The sequence below is a fragment of the Lygodium microphyllum genome, chromosome 9 (genome assembly GCF_053477565.2).
Source record: "Lygodium microphyllum isolate KBCC chromosome 9, Lygodium_microphyllum_v1.1.10, whole genome shotgun sequence".
Taxonomy (NCBI): domain Eukaryota; kingdom Viridiplantae; phylum Streptophyta; class Polypodiopsida; order Schizaeales; family Lygodiaceae; genus Lygodium; species Lygodium microphyllum.
Genome location: NC_141143.1, coordinates 146,291,692 through 146,310,620, shown reverse-complemented (window position 1 = coordinate 146,310,620; position 18,929 = coordinate 146,291,692). Strand labels below are relative to the sequence as shown.

The window sequence follows — 18,929 nt, the reverse complement described above, 5'->3', positions numbered from 1 at the left end:
ACGGAAGAAAAATCCATTGATAGTGTCCATGAGGCACACAAAAACCTATTTTATAAAGATCTTCGTGCTTGATGGGAAGTTGCCAAAGGCCTGATTTTAGATCAACTTTACTAGATTTTAACTTTCTTGATCCTTTTAATCATCACATCTTTTAATGGAATTGGGTGACCATGACTAATAAGATAAGCATTTAAGGACTTATAATTAATCACCAATCTTTTCCTACCTCTTTTCTATTCTGAGTGCTTATTTACATAAAAAGCCTGACAAAACTAGGGCGAATTGGTTGGCTCAATTAACCCTTTAGTATGCAATGTCTAAATCTCTTGTTTGCATAATTCAAGATCTTCTTTCATTCTTGGGTGTACAGCTTTTGTGAGAGTAGTATTAGCTTTGCGAGGTAATACAATAGCATAGGTAGTTCTTTTCTCCTAAAACCTCAGAGGGTCTTCATACATGAAAAAGTGGAGATGAAAAGTAATTTTCTCAATTTCGATTGCATGATTTTTGAGTTCTTTTATAGCCATTGTTCTCTAGCTTGAACCTTTTGCTGTTCAAGGAGTTCAAAGATAGAATAGATACTTCTCCCAATTTTAATTAGCAAAGCTGTATCTACTTTTTTTCCGAGATAGGAGATAGTAAAATGCTCTTGCCCAAATGTATATGGCTCCAAATGTTGGAGAATATCAATATCAAGAAGCAAATCATACCGCATTTGTTTCATGAGTTGTATTTCAATAGGGAATTTAATATGACTCAGATGAAGATAGGTTTGAGTCATATGTATTAAAGTCACCCTTTTGTGGTTAGACAACTCCACTATAATGGGACTGGAAACCTGAATGCAATCAGGAGGAAATAATTCATAAAGAGCAATAGTTAGGCTAGAATCTGTATCTAATAAAGCATCTACATATAAGGAAAACTTGGGCATATTTTTAAGCTATTCGCAAATCATAGGAATGGGTCCACCATTTGTTGAAGCATTGACTCTGTGTGTCACATGTTTTATAGAGGGCATTCAAATCTAATTTACTGGATTAGGTCCCATATCTATTTCTACAGCTTGTGCTTATAATTCTACTAAAACATCCATAGAATTTTGTGCAAGCTACTTTTAACTCCAGAGTATTCTTTTGAAGACTTTGCATAGAGAATGTAGCTCTTGTTGCATTTGCTGAAAAGCTTGGACCATGATTGTACTCACAAGTTGAACTTATTGGATGGGTTGGTGTAAAGATTGCATAAACTGAGTGACTGTCCTGGGTTGATGCGATTGATCCAGAGCATGAGAAACAAACATATTAGCCTTTTTGACTGTATCGGATTAGAGCCTACCTGCTTTGGGAAGATCATAAGGATTATGAAAGAATTCTTATTTAACTTTCTCCTTAGTCTTCCTATCAAATAGCTCTTTAGGAGAGGATGTGGTCTCAGAATCTTCATCATCTGAGTGGTGTGCTTTTCCTTTCTGTTTTTGTCTAGAGCTAGAAGCAACAGGAAAAGGCTTATCCTTTTGTTTGGAGGAAGAGGAGAAATGAATGGAATGAGCATTCACAAGCACAAAAGTTTCATGATTGATAGGTTCATCAGTACTAACTGATTCTGCGGAAATAGCTGAGGAAGTAGAAATATCCAAACTTGAGTCAAAATAGAGTTGATCATCATTTGTCATATTAGATTCAATAGTAGAATACCATGAGCTTTCATCACTGTCACTATCACTGTCATTATCAAAAGAATAGTGAGAAGAACTGTAATCAGAGTCAATTGTTGTGGAAGAGTCACTAGAATTGGTTTCAGTGAGATAGTGCATGTTCACCTTTGTTGGGTCCTTGGTGGTAGTTGAGTTATTTTTCTTCGTCAATCAAGCGCTTATTTGCCAAATGAGAAAAGCTTCCACATAGATAGCATTTAAGGTTGTTCAGCTTTGCATTGTGTGATTTCTTACTTCTGTAAGAGTGTCTTCTGTGATGCTTGTGGCGATGAGCATGATTTGAGTGTTTGCTATTGAAAGCATTGTAATGGCTTGGGTGATAATGTGGATGTCGAGAAGAATACTTCCTGTCATTTTTGAAATATTGTCTGGAGACTGGAAGTACTATAGGGTTGGCAGGAACAGTGAGTACACCCAAAATCAGCATCATATTTAGAAGCAGTTTTACAAACTACTTATTGAAATTTCTGATGAAGAGAGGTCATCTTTTGTTGTTGATAGACCTCTTTGATAGTCTATTCAATGGTCTGTATGCTTAAGCTGACAAATACTCTCAAAGAAATCCCGGATTTCTTGCTTCATCCTTTCTTTGCAGTAAAATGGAATCGGCTTAGGAAAAGAACAGACTAAGTGTTCCTTCATATTGTTATCATGAGCTCCAAGTCCTTCATATAATAAATCCAAAATAAATCTCTCATATAAATACTCTCCCTAATACTATCCAAGTCAATTTGAGAGGTCAAGAGTCCATGGAGTAGTTATCTATACATCAGCCGAACAAAACCAATTATGCCACCAAAGAGCACAATTATCATCTCTGCATCAATCACCAAAGTCAATCAATCTGCACCACCACCTATGGAAAAGCACAATACCATCTCATTTATGGGGCATAGAGATGACCACTAATGCCTTTGGAAAAGAAGACTCGATGAAGTGTTAGATGCCACCATCCTTCAAAGAAGCCTCTAGAAGCACCAAAGGCATGGAGTGTATCTATGAGGCTCAGATCATGCATAAAGCAAAAGGCAAAGGACCTGCAACTGCAAACCAAAAGCCAAGCATTCTCCAAACTCAAAAAGGAGGTCTCAAAAGGAGTACGTTAGGCCATGCTGAGAGACTCTCAAGCCAATCAAATAGAAAAGTCATAGAGAAGAATGGTGATGTGTAAGCTGAAACATTGAATAAAGAGAGTACAAGATACCCTGGATACTTGTGGTCAATAGCCAAAACAACAAAAGTTTCACAGTTAGCATACACACAAGCAGTAGGAAAGCACAGGGACATGAGTAGCAGTCAAGTGACTGTAGTAAGGAGCCACAACAAGCAACACAAGAGACCCTCTCTTCTTGAAAATGCAAAACGTAAGTGCGATATAATCAGATTGGCAAAGACAGAATTTACCAGTCCACAGCAGATCAGCCCACAAATGCAAGATATAGAAGGCTAGAGCGTACAATGCCTTTGACAAAGTAGTCCCAGCCTTCTAAGAGAGGCACAGAGCCAAAGCACACAATCCGGTCATCTTTTCAACAGATAACAGATCACCTGCATCAATAATGATTTTGCCAAGCAGTTGTGCACATCACTAGACACAGATTTAAATAGCTCAAAGCATCAGCAATCTGGTCACCCAGTACGTAACAAGCCCATGAGCAGCAGAACGCAGCACTTTGAAACTTGAAACTATGAGTAGCAGAAGCACACAAAGCACAAAACAAGCAACATTGGTCATCTGATACCATGTGAGAATAAGAACACAATTACTGAACAATGAGAGCGAACACAAGAACTCAAGGAACGATGAACGGGCAATGGAATCCATAACTCAAGTACATGAGATGTATCATATAAAAGATGACCACCAGTAGATCTAGTCTACTGTCTCTCTCTCTCCAAAGTCCAGATGGATGTGATCGGACACAATAAGAGTGAATGACTGGAGTATATATGACTACAGGGCGAGACATGAGACCATAGGATAGCCCTGAATAAGCAACCCAACTGTCCTTACGAGTGTCCAAATAAGAGCCTAATAAGTGTGCCCAACACCCATGAAATGAAACTGCTAACAGATCTCCTTCCATCCCTCCCTCCCCCCCTCCTCTAACAAGACCTCCACTAAACAATCATCAAAGAATGGCATTAGCTACAATAGAAAAAGAATGATAATACAAAGTCAGAGATGAGCGCTTTATGAAGTATCCTTAAAGTGCAGCCTTTACACAGAATTCATTTAGAAAGAAAAGATGGAAAAGTTCTAGTGTGTACTCAATCCGCAACAACTACACTAATTATGGCATCTCAACACAAGCTACTTTGAACAAGTGCATGAATTCAATCAACCCTTGTTTAGACCATGACATGGATGGCTGAAAAGACTGGCTCAAAGAAGGAGAGGCAAAAGTCTAAAAGCAAGGACAAAGTAAATTCAGCAGACTAGTGCCTGATAAAGACTTGCCAAATTATAATATTAAAGGGCTTACTCCAAGCAAGGCACACATGCCTCGTCCTAGCTCTTGCAGCACTTGAGCCCATCCACCTTTTTGCTAGGCATTCAACAATAATACATCAATTGAGCTATTATGTATGGCCGATAGTACTTCACAATGGTGCATTGGATAATGCTAGTTTTAATAGCTTACTTAGGAAGCACGATTTTCAAGTGCAAGAAAGTCTACAGAAACTCATTTTAGAACATTCTATATATACATGTATTTAAAATGTGGATGCTTGGGTTGTATTGCTTACATGTGACTTTTATAATAGGTTGATAAGCTTTTCTATTGCTTTTGGCATAGCATGAAAGAAGACCCTTATGCATTTGTACATGGAAGATTACTCAGCCTTGAATATTGGCGCTTGTACTCTCTATGGAAATCGTTGCCTTAATGAAGCCTAAAGATTGCATCTATAGATGAAATTATTCAAACATTTGAAAGGTTCATACTGTCATTGGCTTGAAAAAGGAAAGCTAGAAGACGACCATTCAAAGGATGAGGAGTATGAACAAGAAGACAAAGTTTTGCTTTACATGGACGTAGCTGCTTTGTTTCTTGCTCAAACATTGCCCATGCAAATTCAAAGGTTAGTTTCCACTAGTTTCAAAAATGGGGGTTTCTGAAACAGGAAGAAACAAAGTTTCAACCATTTGAATTTTTTGTGGAATGGAGTTTCAGGATATATATAAATAGTTTAAATAGATGCGTGCATATGCGTGTACCTGTGTGTGTGTGCGCGCCCACACACACACACACACATATATATACAAGAGAAGTTAGAATTGGTGCTAAGCAGACTACCTCGCAATAATGTAGAATTACCCAAAATGACTTGCAAGGATTTTCTTTCCAAACACAAGGGAGTTTTTTTTGTCCCAAAAAATTTGGGGCCTTAAGCGCTTCCCCAAAGCAAGACGGGCATTTCTAGCCATTCCATTTCGGGAGCCCAGAAATGGTGTTTCAGGAGACTAAACTTCAATATAAGCTGTAGGTGAGCAAGAGCACTCCATTTAAGGCTCTTCTCATTGTCAAGGAGGATGAAAAGAAAAGAACCACTATTGGGTTTTGTGATAGAAGTCCTTACAATGGAGGACTCATCTGATGGAGCAAGGTCGAGCCTTCTTCAAAAGGTGAGGTAGCCAAGAAGGATCTTGTTAGCAGTATGAAGACACTTCCTAGTTCACACAGCCAGAGGAAAGGACTATGGATCCTTAAAATAATAAATTGTGTGCCCCAAGAAGTCTTAACATGAACAGCTCACAATAACTACACAAAGGTATGCAGCGTCATAATCTGACCACCATTGATAGGTTTTGTACAGCCATAGATCATTAGCTGATGATTCACAAATAAAAGGAATGGGGAGAATTAAAGAATACGATCCACCAAGAGTGTTTCACCTGTCCATCTTTGAGTCTTCAGCCCTCAGCCTTCGCAGCTTCTCGGCCTTGTATCTCCATGGCTTTGAGTTCAGTTGTAGAGTAAAATCTTCAAAAGTTTCACTCTCCATTTCTTCATTTCATCTCCTGTTCCTATATTTCATCAATCTTACCTACATCCATTCTAGTTTTATTGCCCCTACCTACACTCATTCTAAAGCTTAGGGTTTTGTACGATATAGCAGATGGGCGCTTGAAGTTGTCTGAGATTCCTGCAGCTAATCTAGCATTTGTTGGTTGAACACCCCTGATTAGCTGGTCTGATTGCTCCTGGTACATCCAATGACTTCTCCAGCTTCCTCACTTGTGTATAAGGCAAGCAACCTGAATGCACAAGCAGATGAGTGCATACACTGCTGGTGATACCAAGTTGAAGGCTCCTACTTGTGCCCTTGTAGCTCATTCACAGCAACTGCCAACTCACAGATTTCCTACATGGACTAAATGCAGGTGCAACTCTTAAGGCTGTGTTCTGAAAAAGACAAGGACAAGGTTCCCATGGATAACAGTAAACCCCACGTCTGTGATTATTCACGAACAGGTGCATAACAAACTCTCCTTTCAGAGTCAATTTCAGTTTCCATACACAAATTCTGGTATGTAATGCTATTCTGCGTGTGTTTTGCTTGTATTAACCCCCATGCTCTTAATTTGGAATCAGGTTATTCTACACGTACTTGTTAGAATGGTTATAGAAAGTCAAGGCAACGTTCACAGTGATTTATATATGTTGATACTGAGCATGATAATGCTTAAAATATCTACCGTACTCATTCCTTGATTTATTGAAAGACTAATAAGTTACAAGTGTATTCTAGCCCATGGACATCTCAATTCCACCGACACATACTGAACTATAATATAAAACATGAGAGCATAGATAGTTTGTCAATTAAGCTCTTACTGAGAGGATACCGTCAATGTCATTGTTTACTCTCCAATGCAAACAATCCATAAGCTGGAATAAAATCAAGTTTGAATCAGCTCTCTGCTGTCTGGTACAACAATATCAACAATGGACACAATCCGCTTAGCCGTCCAACAAATACCATATTGTAAGCCTTGGAAACATTGCATTCACGAGCCTTCAAAAAGCGCTCCAACGTCGCATTAGGATTTCCTTGGTGTAAATTCTGTACGATTGCCATTCTATTCGATCAGTGCTATGGATTGAGACAAAAGTGAGGAGCTTTAAGGTAGATGTGGCACCATAAGCCTCACCTTGTACGTTATAGTCAAATCATTGTCCTCTGCAACAGCTGGAAAAAACCCACAGTGATAGCATGTTTTAGGACAATGTCGTAAACTGAGCGTGTGGATGAATGCAGGAAGATCTAGAGAGAACAGCTATGGCCTTTATAGAAAGTTGCTGGTGGTGCCAGAAAACCACAAACAGAGGGCAGATAGAGCTCATACCTTCTTCTAATAGCTCTTTAAGCTCCCTAATTGCGTCCACCGGAACAGACACCATCCTTCCGTCAAATATAGGAGTGCGTTTGAGAAGGTTTTCTCAAAAGTATAAAAGAGTGGAGACAAATGGTGACAACAGGTACATCTGGTGAAGAATGTGGGTTGACAGGCTTCATGGGCAGCCCAATGGGATGTTGCTTGGGACACTTGAAAAGAGCAGAGGCTAAAAAACGCTCCCCTTCGTGTGAGTGGAGCGCTGAGCTAGTCCTTTATACTCTGTAAAGCAAAGTTCTGTGGCTTGCCGATGATCACAACATGTTCGGAGAGACGGTAGAGGCTAAAACGAAGATGATGGAATTGGAAGGATCATTATAATGTAGCAGAGAAAATGAAAAGAGAGAGAGAGAGAGAAGTGACAAGATTTTACACAGCAGGTCCCAGGAGGGAAAGCGGCACAAACAGGGCACGCAGGACAGGGGAAGAGGAGGTGGGCACGTGGCCAGAGGACGTGGGGATGAGGAAAACGTGATGGGCTGCCTGGGAAACGCTGGGAATAAAGCTTGCAGTTTTGGGATGTGGAGGCCCGCTGCGGGATTTCTGCGGGAAACTGGTTCCCTTCTTCCGCTCTGCGTTACAATGCAGCCGCCATAGCCAAACAGCTCCGAGCTTCGAAAGGTCACCAGTAGTCCGAGTGCTCCAAAAAACAGGCATGTTGAGAAGATGACCGTGAAATATTTTATCGTAATAATAACTAAAAGCATAATTGGTCTGAAATCGTCAAAATAATCGGCGACGGTGACCCGTACTGCGATGTCATTCTGAAAAAATGAACCTTTCTGCATTTACAATATTCCCTTCGACAAAAAAGAAAAGTAATTATATATTCTCTTTGTCTAGTTTCTTAATCCCTAAATTTAGCGTTGCTTTAGTTCAATCGTAATACGCCACGTGTTTCAATACTGACAATGTCTTTGACTAGCCGCCAAATTGCTTGGCTTTTGAATCTAGTCTCGAGTCTCATGCAGTCAAATCAGCGCTGAGCATGTATGAATCAAAAAAGCAATAAATACCTGCAGTTTTAAATAAAGGTACTAATGTAGCTTGGGCAACACTCCACAAGGACCTCGACGAAGATTCCAAGCTGTTTCCTTCCCACCTTCTCATGGGGTGTTGTGGGTAGGCCGGCCACCCAGCGACGGCGAGCCAGTCGCAGCCCATCCATACAACTCACACAGAAAAGGCAAATCTCTTCCCCATCTTCTTCATACACTCATGGATCTCCAAACGCCAATGTGTCCTTCACAAGTTGAAGCTCTGGTTGGTCATCACCTACCCCTTTCTTGGTGTGTACATGACTTTTGTGGCGGGTTTCCATCCATTATCCTAGTCCTAGAATGATAGATTGCAACAAACTGACTGAACCTTTGGAGAAAATTTAAAAGGTCATTACAAGAAGAAAGCGTAGAGTTCCATGCTTTCTTTTTTACAAAGGAGTGAAATATTTTCTCGTGCAAAGTTAGGGTGCTATACGAATGCCCTCCCAAGTTCATGCAAGCTTTGCACTGCGTTGGCATGACACTTTAGTATGTGTTTGCATCGTAATGCATAGAACCTATAAGGACATGAAAGGACACATTACTAAGAGAAATGTCAATCTTAGTAATTTGAATATTCCTTTAAAAATAGCCAATATCATTTTTTTTCTAAACATAGCCAAGTTCATAACGTGTGAGATGGCATGCAACAGTCTATATTGTGAAAGCACAATAATATGTAATAACAAAAGAAAAATATTCATCCCAAATGCTCATTTAGGTTGACCAAATAAGCTACTATTCCTAAATGCTCACTTGTTATGTGCCACCTTCTTTTGGTTGGACTTTGCAACCTTGTAGTGTGAATATAACCAAAGTAATGACATTGACATGTCACAATATCAACATGTTTAGCCCCTCTAATAATCCACTTGCCAACTCTTTGTGGTGTTGTGCACCAACAAACCAACACATAACTCCCTAAGAATCTCCCTTCTTTTAATATCTTCCCTTTCATATATGTAAACTGTCAACAAGTATTGGGAAGACAATTAGTTAATTGATGGAGTTCTTTCAAAATACATGATGAACTAATATGGAAGTTCACATTTCGGCCACATTGTTGAGATCTCAACACTCTTGTGAACTTAAAGGTTTGGTTCCTACATGGACACATGTGCTTGTGCACTGAGACACATACACCCACACACAAAGCAAAAGTTTGCACACAATATGTGCCAAAATGTATTTACACACACTGAATTAAATATGAAAGTACAAAAGCTCTAATTTCTGAAACCTTGACCAATTATGGCTATTTAAATGGGGAAAACACCCCTATGGAAGAGGCAGAAAAGTGTTGAATAGTATGATATGGTATGGTCTAAGGACAAAACAATTGGTATCGTTTGCACAACTTTGTTCGCACGTGCCTTAAAGACATGCCACCTAGTATATAAAGTTGTGCATTAAGAATATGCTCTAAGTCTAATGTGAAAGGTTGAGTTTCAAGTGAGATTGTTGTAGTGATCTCCCTCTTATAACACACAACAACTACAAAGACTGATAGGGTTTGCAAGTTTAAAATGGACTTGCCTTTTCTATCCTCTTAATCTCAATATTTTCTTCCCTTACTCTTCTATCCAACCTAGTGTACCTTACAAGCCTCATTATCTTGTCTCTTCAAGCCAATGAACTATTTACATGCTTCCTTTGTTTTTATTCGATGCATTAATTGCTTTCAGCCCAACCATGTCTACCAACTCAACTTAGAACAGAAAAACTTGACATACAAGTTGTAAAGAACTTATACCTCAGAGAGGGCAAACATGTGGTATAGTCATGTCTAGTGGAGGTATAGCACACAAAAACCATGTGTGTCACTCATGTCACGTGCCAATTTTTCTCGCATTGGACAAATGAAAATCAAATGTGAGCATCTAGACAAAATCAATCATACCATGGGAGCTTTAATTTTCAATTGTTGTCCTTGGACATGTAATCTAGCAAAACACTTCCATTAGCATTAAAGATTTAGAATGACAAACATCAATGTCTTCACATTCTTTTAGAAATAAACAAATCCAAATGAAATAGTTCTTCTAATAAGCACATAAAAGGACTTCATTATAAAGCTTTAATGTATCCAATATATTGATTCTACAACATTGGCTTGATTTAGGCCTAACTATTTGATTGAAAGGCTTCTCTTCCAAGGAACTCCAAAAGAGATTCCTAAAGATATGCGTGGTGCCTCTATCTACTAAAGAGATCTATATAAACTTTACCGCATAGAGTTACTTTTTTTTGCACAATGCTCAAAAAATGTAGAAGAGGATCTACGATAATGCAACTAAAGCTTTGGTAAATGCCAATATCCAACCGTACTAGCTTTCATACCTTTTCAACTTTTTGGCAATATTGAGCTTATAAATTCCTTAACCCATTTGTGATATATGCACTCGATAAGCAAATCAAATTGAGATCTCCTACAGACTATACAATTATATGAGGATGTGGAAACTTTTGTGCATGTATATTATTGGAAACAAATGCTTGTAAGAACTAAGTTTATGACTATACAATTATATGAGGATGTGGAAACCTTTGTGCATGTATATTATTGAAAACAAATGCTTGTAAGAAGTAAGTTTATGTATGGTAAACTTAAAAGGTCTTTTGATATGCATTAACATAAAAATTAGCATCTTCATCTTTAACAAAGGACAAAGAAAATCCTATCTACATATTTACATGAGTTCAAGGCAACTAAAAGCTTGTTGTGGCCAAATCCTTAGAATATACCAAGTATACTAACATCCATGTGTTGGGATGTATCTATTATGCCTTACATTAAAGAGTAGTATTTCAATTCTCACCAACATGATGTATATCCAAGTAAACAATGCTCAATGAGTCAATTAAATCCTTACAAATGTGGGCAATTGATGCTCATTGTCTCAAGAAGTAACACGTGCACATCATGTACCATGGCATGGAATTACGTAATGCTTCCATAAAGATTATTTTGAAAACTTTAGGTGGGTGGTTCCCCTACTTCCTCTTAAAATAGTTCCCTCTATTTTATTTCAAAAAACCTCAAAGTTTCTACTCAACTTTATTTAGAGCACCTTCTATAATACTACAATATGATTTAGTGTTTCTCCTTTATTGATCACTCTAAGAGTAGTGTCATGGTGACCTGCTTTTATCATGTGTGATGAGAATGTGAACTTACTCATTGTCCTACACATGCATGTGCTGCCTTGTCCCTTCCTTTCTTTACAACAAAACTCTTATCATGCCAATGGTACCAACATCAATGCATAATTTTGACAAGAAATTATGTTCACCTAATCTTTGGGATGGCAATACCATTATGTGTGTGGGTTTTAGCAAGAGGTGGTTCCTAGAGAGCATATGTGACTCATACGATATTCTCCCAACCAATAGATTTTTTAAGTTCATAGGACAAAGTAATTGACATTGCTTGAAGATGAAAGGATGACTATGATGTATGAGAATAGGCTTCCCAAAGGGCACTCCTTAAGCTTTTGGTGTGACCATCCTCAAAGTTATTCAACTAGGTATCTTGAAAATGGATATTGTCGAGGGGTGGGTTCCTCTTCCAAGAGGTTGGGGGACTTCTAAGTATCTTCTATGGGTTGTCCAAGTGTCTTGAGGAAATATCTTCTTCTTAGTCCTTTCTTAGTTGGGTAATGTGGAAGTATCAATCTGAAACAACTATATATGAATATACTAATAGCCACTCCCTTAAGATGTTACTAGGATGCTTCCTTTTGAATAAGAAAGAAACATTGCATCCTTGATTCTTGCTTAATCAATGCCAAAAGGTATATGAAATCACTTCAAGTGAACTTACACTCCACCTCTTCATGTCTTACTAGATTCCTTCCATTGGAGGGAGAAATTTGAATTGTTAATGTCAAGATGTTGTACAACTTTTTACTTTAAGATAGTGCTCACTACTTCATGTCATAGTCCTTGCTATCAAGTTTGAAATACATCAACTAAATAGTAGCAACACTTATGTTAAAGAATTTGTAAATAGTCACTGCAAATGACCACACATAGCAAAGGCATACTATGCCTCAAAGCCCCACCCAATGCACTATTGTAACTTCCAAATTATTTGTACTTTTTATAAGCCAAAGGTGTAGCTCAAGTTAACTTTAAAAACTCAATTCAAACTTATCCACGATTCCTATTAGGTATAAAAATAGTTTAATCTAATAGGTATGCCATAGTTCAAAGGTCTTAATTTAAATAACTCAATATTTGTCTTTGAGTTCTAGAAGTCATGCACATAAAATCAATTGTTAATTGAAACAAACTTGAAGAATGTCTTCTCATAAACTCAATTCGAGAAAGACACTATTAAACAATTGAAAAACAACATTAAGAGGAACTTTTGCACTTAGTGCTCATAAGAGTGCTTAAAGGTTTCTAATCTAAAGAGGTGGATTCTTGCATGTGAGTGAGCAAGCCAAATGATTTTTTCTTGTAATGCATAAACTTATATTAAAAGGGGGGATATTTATAGCTCCATAGTAGAAAAACTTGGCCTAAAATGCACCATTATAAGGCTAGCACGCATTCTTTATCATTTCGTAAGTTGCCTAAGCAAGCCAAATGATTTTATTTTTTGTAATGCATAGAAGTTATATTAACAAAAAAGGATGAATATTTATAGTTTAGTAGGAAAACCTAGCCTAAAAGGCACCATTAGAAGACTAGCATCCACTTTTTATCATCTTATAAGTTGCACTAAAGCAATGGCTTTTCTTCCTAATAGACTTTAGACATGCTAAAGCATCTTGAATAATTAAGTGAGAGCATTTTGCCATGAGTCCTCTAATTCCTTTGAGCATTGCCAAAGGTGACTGCATTGTGCATACTCTAGCTACATTAGAGAGTATGTACACACATCAAATTCCATATTCTATTTGGGTCATCATTGAGATTGCCTTTGACCCCTAAGATAGATTGCCCGAAAGAGAGCAACTTTGAAGTCTAGCCTAATGCATAGTTCCAAAAAGAAAAAATCTACAAAGGTCTAACCCAAGGCCAAGCCTAAAAAGGAGTTGACCACACACTTCAATCTTCAAGCACATCAAGTATCCAAAGTTGCTCTTGATCACTCATCCTAAATTGATCACAAATTATCCTTGGGTGCTTAAAAGCACATTCTTCACCATCCTAGATATTCGACCATCTTTTGATTCCTTGTTTTTGGACTTTCACTGGAAGTTTGGCATTAAGTTGGATAGGGGAGACACAGTCTATTGGAGTTTTTGTTTGTGGATTTTTTTTTGCATGCCTTGTAACTGTTGCTCAATCACTTGGTTGTAATTAAATGTGGAGATCACCACGTTTGCCATACTCATGTTTGTACATGTCCTTCCTAAAATAAAACATTACTTTTTTGGTTATAACTTGTGGAAGTTCCTCCTTGAATGTTTTCTCTATATTATTCCATCATCTTTATGGACTCATTGTTGTCAATATCCTATAAGTCAACTAGGGAATGTTATATGTGTACTATAGCATTTCCAAATCACTCTTCTATGCAAGGCTGCCAATTACATCCCTACATCATGTCAACCTCATTCATGTCAATTGTAATGTCTTATCAAGAAGCTCCTCTTGGAGGTCAAGATCCGGATTTTACGCTTAGGATTTTTCCTTGTTGTATTCAAGATGAAGCTAGAAAACCCATCGAGAAACCTCTCCATTTAGCACTATAGTCATAGAGCCAACAAGTTGGGTATAGTAAATCATCAAGATGGCTTAATATTTTCCCTTATTCCATGGGACTTTGGAAGAGGGTGTAAAAAAAATTATTGTGCAATTAAAAATCACTTATCCTATAAAGAATAGACAAGATCTTGAGTTTATGCTTAGGATTTTTCCTACGATTCAACGTCAAGCCAGGAAATAGGTGCAAAGTGATTTAAGTGCTCAATAAGGGCAGGGACTACTACTTGAGGTAGCATATGAAGGTGTTAAAGGAAGCTTCTTGGGGAACTACAAAAATGGGGAAGACTTAGGTGAGTTGTGTTATAAGATTTCAAGTCTTACAAAACACAGCTCTTTGTAAGATTATATTAAACTTTTTGATAGTGTTGCAAGAATTCACCATATCTTAGAACAAAATTGAAAATTTTTAAGAGAGCCACTAATAGAGTCAAGAGACAAAAATGCACCAAAGACCAATTGGGTACAATTTTCCTTTCCACACATGGGTGAGCATATTCCCATGCATGTATTTATTTGATTTTTATTATCTTGGTCCTCAAAATATAAAACATATCTCAAAATACACTCATGCATTTCTCTTCCTTTCACACTTCTTCTTTCCCAAATTTTTTCTCAAAAGTTGACTATCTTCCCTAGAAATAAAATCTAAAATATTAATCCTAATATATTCAAGATATACATAAATAATAATAAAATAATGATCACGTGCTTTTATGAATTATCCCTCAATTAATCTAGTAGTTCTTATACACATACAACCATCATGTTAAAGAGCATGCATTCAAAATATAATAATTCCATGCTACTTGAGTGCCCAATAAATAAATATAATTTGTGCACCATAAGTGCTCTTCAAAGAATCACATCTTCTCCTAATAATTTGTTGCACCAAGCACAAATCACATTAATCCCTATCATTTAACTACCAAGTATAAGCAACCAATGTCACACATAGGCATACCCACAGCAAGTTACAAGCATTTAGTAATTAAACAATGCTAAAGAGTCGCATAAATAATTAATTCATCATTTTATTTGCTTGTAATTTCAATAACATATGAGGGGATTAAGAAGCAATTGTCCTCGATTCAATAAAATAATCCACAAATAAATGCTAGGGTGGTCATAAAAATAAATTTTCACAATTGATTAAAATAATCCACATGCTAGTGCTATCTCAATGTGGTGAATTTGCACTAAATTGACAAGAAGAACAAAATGATGTATGTACCACTCTCAGTGTGGTGAATTTGTACATATCCTCCCCCCCCCCCCCCCCCCCCCCCAAATAGGAAAATAAGGCAAAACATGGATTCTCATGGGTCATTGTCTCAATGCAGTATCAAGAGAATTTTGGTCTAAGCTTTGAAAGTGGACGATTATCCATACCTTACAGAGTTTAACACATTGCCTATAGGACGTGAGGGGACAACTTATGGGAGATTTAATTAGGATATTGATAGGTTTTTTAGGGTTCAAAACTAGTCTATTTTTGACTATTTTGAGACATCTTTGTCAACTATTTTGAGATGTTTTTGGTATATTTGCTTGTGTTGACTTGGAGACTAGGTTTGTTATGGTCGATTTACAAGACTTATTGTCCAAGTTTGGGTTTGATAATATCCCATTGCTGATAAGGTTTGAAATTCGATGCTTTTGCCTATTGTAGAGATTTATGTACATAGCATGGATTTGGTCTATGCTAGGGTATTTTCTAAGCTATTGTCTCAAAGGGTTTGGGCAATCATATCGTCATCAGGGTTTATACTGTTACTTGTAGTGCATGCATTATATTGACATGTTGTGTAAGATATCAATCAAAAGGCTCTAATTTGGCTTCAATTGGCATGTTTGCATCTAGTAATTCATAAATTGTCTTTCTTTCTATTCTTTCTCTCCCTACTCTATGCATCTCTTCTATCCTAACCCTCCATGGTTAGGCTTTCAACTCTATACACCCCAATATTTGGTGAACTCGATATGAAGACCGTTAAAAGGATGGTAGACATGGGAGATTCATCAAGTTCTAGTTCTACTGTAGGTGTTAGTTCTTTTGCAATATCTACTGCAAGTTTCTTGGAATGGATTAGTAAACCCAATAAGTAACAGTGCCAGAATTATTACATGAATTTGAGCTTAGATGTGTGCAATTGTCAAGAAAAGAAACTAAAAAGTGAATTGTTTTGTTCGAGCAATAAATTACACACTGCAATCAAGTCTTTTGGATCTTTTGGAAGATGCTAATACAAAGAGAGAGCTTATAATAGATTGGGAAGATGTAAAGAAGGTAATTTCTAGGCTTGATAAAAAATAGTTCAAACAAAAACATTTTTTGTAGGATTCAGTGCAAGATGGTAAGCTAAATCAAGCATCTACAAGGTCTCACAAATTAGAATTGACAACATTGGGATAGGAAATGCAAGAGTTATAGTTGAAGCTTACATGACTTCAAGACAAAGGGCAAACAAAAAATATGTAGGATGAAGCTCAATAACTCTTGCATGTGTTTCATGAGTTATAGTGGAAGTTTACACAGCTTGAAGAAGAGGTTTAGTCTACATATGATAGAAATGCCTTATGTGATGAGTTATTTAGTATTATCGATGTGTTATGGTAGGTGATGTGACAAAAGGTCGGGTTGAAACATTAACAAAAGAGGATGTATTGCCTATGGATGATCTATGTGAACTTGCTAATGCATATGTACCATCTACCATGGCTTTAGTTGGAAATGTAAATGCTAGTGCAAATATTGATCTAGTGCCAAAGGGTATTCATGATGCAAAGATCTTGATTAGGGATACTATTGTGCATCCACACATGAAAACTTGAGAGGATCCTAGTTTTGTAGGATTACGGAGTTCTTTGTAAGTGCCATGATAATGTGTTGTTTTGCTATTTTGTCATTTCCATAACTCCCAAGGCATAATGCCAAAGGGCTCAATGTATATGGCTGTAGCTTAAGATGGTATAAGTGATAATGTCTAAAGACTATTTAATAGGGTCAAAAGTAGAAGAACATGACAAGTTACAACGTGAAAGGGGATGGATGTATGGGCTACCCATGAGGAGTCTCCAATGACCATGGATAAGCTTAAAAGTGATCAAATTAGGGATGAATGCCCAGGAGTGATTGAATAAGGGGAATTTATTAAAAATAGGATTTGATAGGAAGAAAAAGGACTTTGGTGCTTGTTTTCACAGTGTTCCAGGTTGATTACATTCCAGGCAAAAAGGGGAAGAATTGAAGCAAAAGAGGGGATCTTACATCCATGAAATCTTGATGAAGAGAGGGTTGGAGCTTCTTAACATCTTCAAGGGTCATTTGTTGAATTCCAAGTGGAGTTTATAGACTAATTTGAAGAGGATATATTCTATCTTGAACAAGGTATGAATGTTGAACTCAATTTACTTCAATCTCTTCAAGGATCTCTAAACTTGAACAAGCAAGAACATGGCTGATTATTTAACATTAGGGGAGAGAGGTCACTTTTTAGCACTATAAGAAATCAAGGAGTTAGAAAGTGCAATGCAATTTATAAAAAACATTTTTGGAAAAAAAAACTCTCTGTAGAAAACATTGTTTTAAAAAAATGCAATCTTGGGGAATGTTGGCTGTTTTGTACCTTGGTACTTTTGTTGTCTATCCTTCATTGATGATGAACCTCAAAGGGGTCATATTGCTTCCCTTGAAGAGTCAATGACTCTCTCAAAATATTCCCTCTTTGTTTAGGGACTATAAACCACTTCCATTGTAAGCTTGGATCACCTCGTCCCTTGAAACCACTTCTATTGAAAACTTGGATCACCTCTTGGTAACTTGATTGCAAGCATGGATAACCCTAAACAACCATACCATCTCCATATTGATCTAGATAATGAATATGCACATGTTCGCAAAAGAAACAAGGTGTTTACTCACACTTTGAATGTGTTGGAAGCAATGAGGTCAAAAGTAAAAAAGAATGTCAAATTATGCACTGATGGTAGGTTGTATCCTATGGATCTTGTGATAAGAAGTACCCCTCTATTCTCTTCACGTTCCTCATTACTGAGGTTTGTTGGAGATTGGTGTTAAAGGCTTCTAGTGTATACTCCTAATCTAGTAGGCCATTCTAGCATTTTGAAGTTGAAGACCAATGGTTACACCATAAAATATGTATAATGAGGAAACAACTAGAGGAGAGCCAAGGAAAAATAAGGAGTCTTGGAATCCATTATGTACAACCAGATGGAGGGAAATGGCACTTGGGTAGCATGAAAGATAGAGGAGTTTGAAGAATATTGAGACATTCAAGCTCTGAAATGGAGGTTGTAAGAGAAGAAAAACAACAATATGTTGGTCACTCATGCTAAAATAGTATTCTTCTATTGTGTTTTGGGAGCATTCTATGGACGCATTATGAATCCATGCTCATATGTGTATTGTCCTTTTTCTTATGACCCACACGGCAATTCTCCATCCAGATGAAGAAACAAAGAATATGGAGGGAGCATCGCAAGCCTATAACAATATCACTCCTACCAAAGATATAGGGAACATGTTGGTTGAGAACAGGTTTGGAAGGCTAAGGAACAATGCGCTGAAAAGTTCATGCAAAGGTCTTGCCTGGACAAAGAGGGCATCCAAAGCACCCTAGACAAGGTAGGGATTAGTAGGCAAAGCTACACTTAGCTATTCAAAGTCATGCAAGAGACATTGAAAAAGAAAAGGGTAAAGGAGTCTCTACTTTCAAATCCATTCTCAATTCAATGAAACAACAATATCCAGAGAGTCTTAGAAGTCCTTGGTAAGCCCTTTCACATTGTAGATAGCTATCTTGGAAAGAAGAGAGTGCTAAAGTACAAAATTGTAACAACATATTCTTTGACCTAAGAACTTTTCAAACAGCCATGATCAAGTTTTATAGGCTAGAGCATAAAATAGCAAATGTGATTGCCATTTGTGTTACCAAGCTAGATGAAATAGAGATTGCAAAGGGTAAGAAGATGGAGAGAGTTTCTATCACCCTGATGAATAGGGCTCTTCAACCAACGAGGGTGATGA

At 37.4% G+C, this 18,929-nt stretch overlaps 1 protein-coding gene across 1 annotated transcript in view; it reads right to left on the bottom strand.

Moving 5' to 3' along the window:
- Nucleotides 1–7,797, bottom strand: part of LOC148031680 (CRAL-TRIO domain-containing protein YKL091C-like) — a 96,355-nt gene extending 88,558 nt beyond the window's left edge. The window contains exons 1-4 of the mRNA XM_087685254.1: nucleotides 7,074–7,797; nucleotides 6,879–6,916; nucleotides 6,707–6,790; nucleotides 6,562–6,615 (exon numbers count right to left, since the gene is read on the bottom strand). Of these exons, the coding sequence (XP_087541380.1) occupies nucleotides 6,562–6,615; nucleotides 6,707–6,790; nucleotides 6,879–6,916; nucleotides 7,074–7,128 (231 nt within the window). The 5' untranslated portion in view covers nucleotides 7,129–7,797. The remainder of the gene's footprint in view (nucleotides 1–6,561; nucleotides 6,616–6,706; nucleotides 6,791–6,878; nucleotides 6,917–7,073) is intronic.
- Between the last annotated feature and the right edge of the window lie 11,132 nt (nucleotides 7,798–18,929).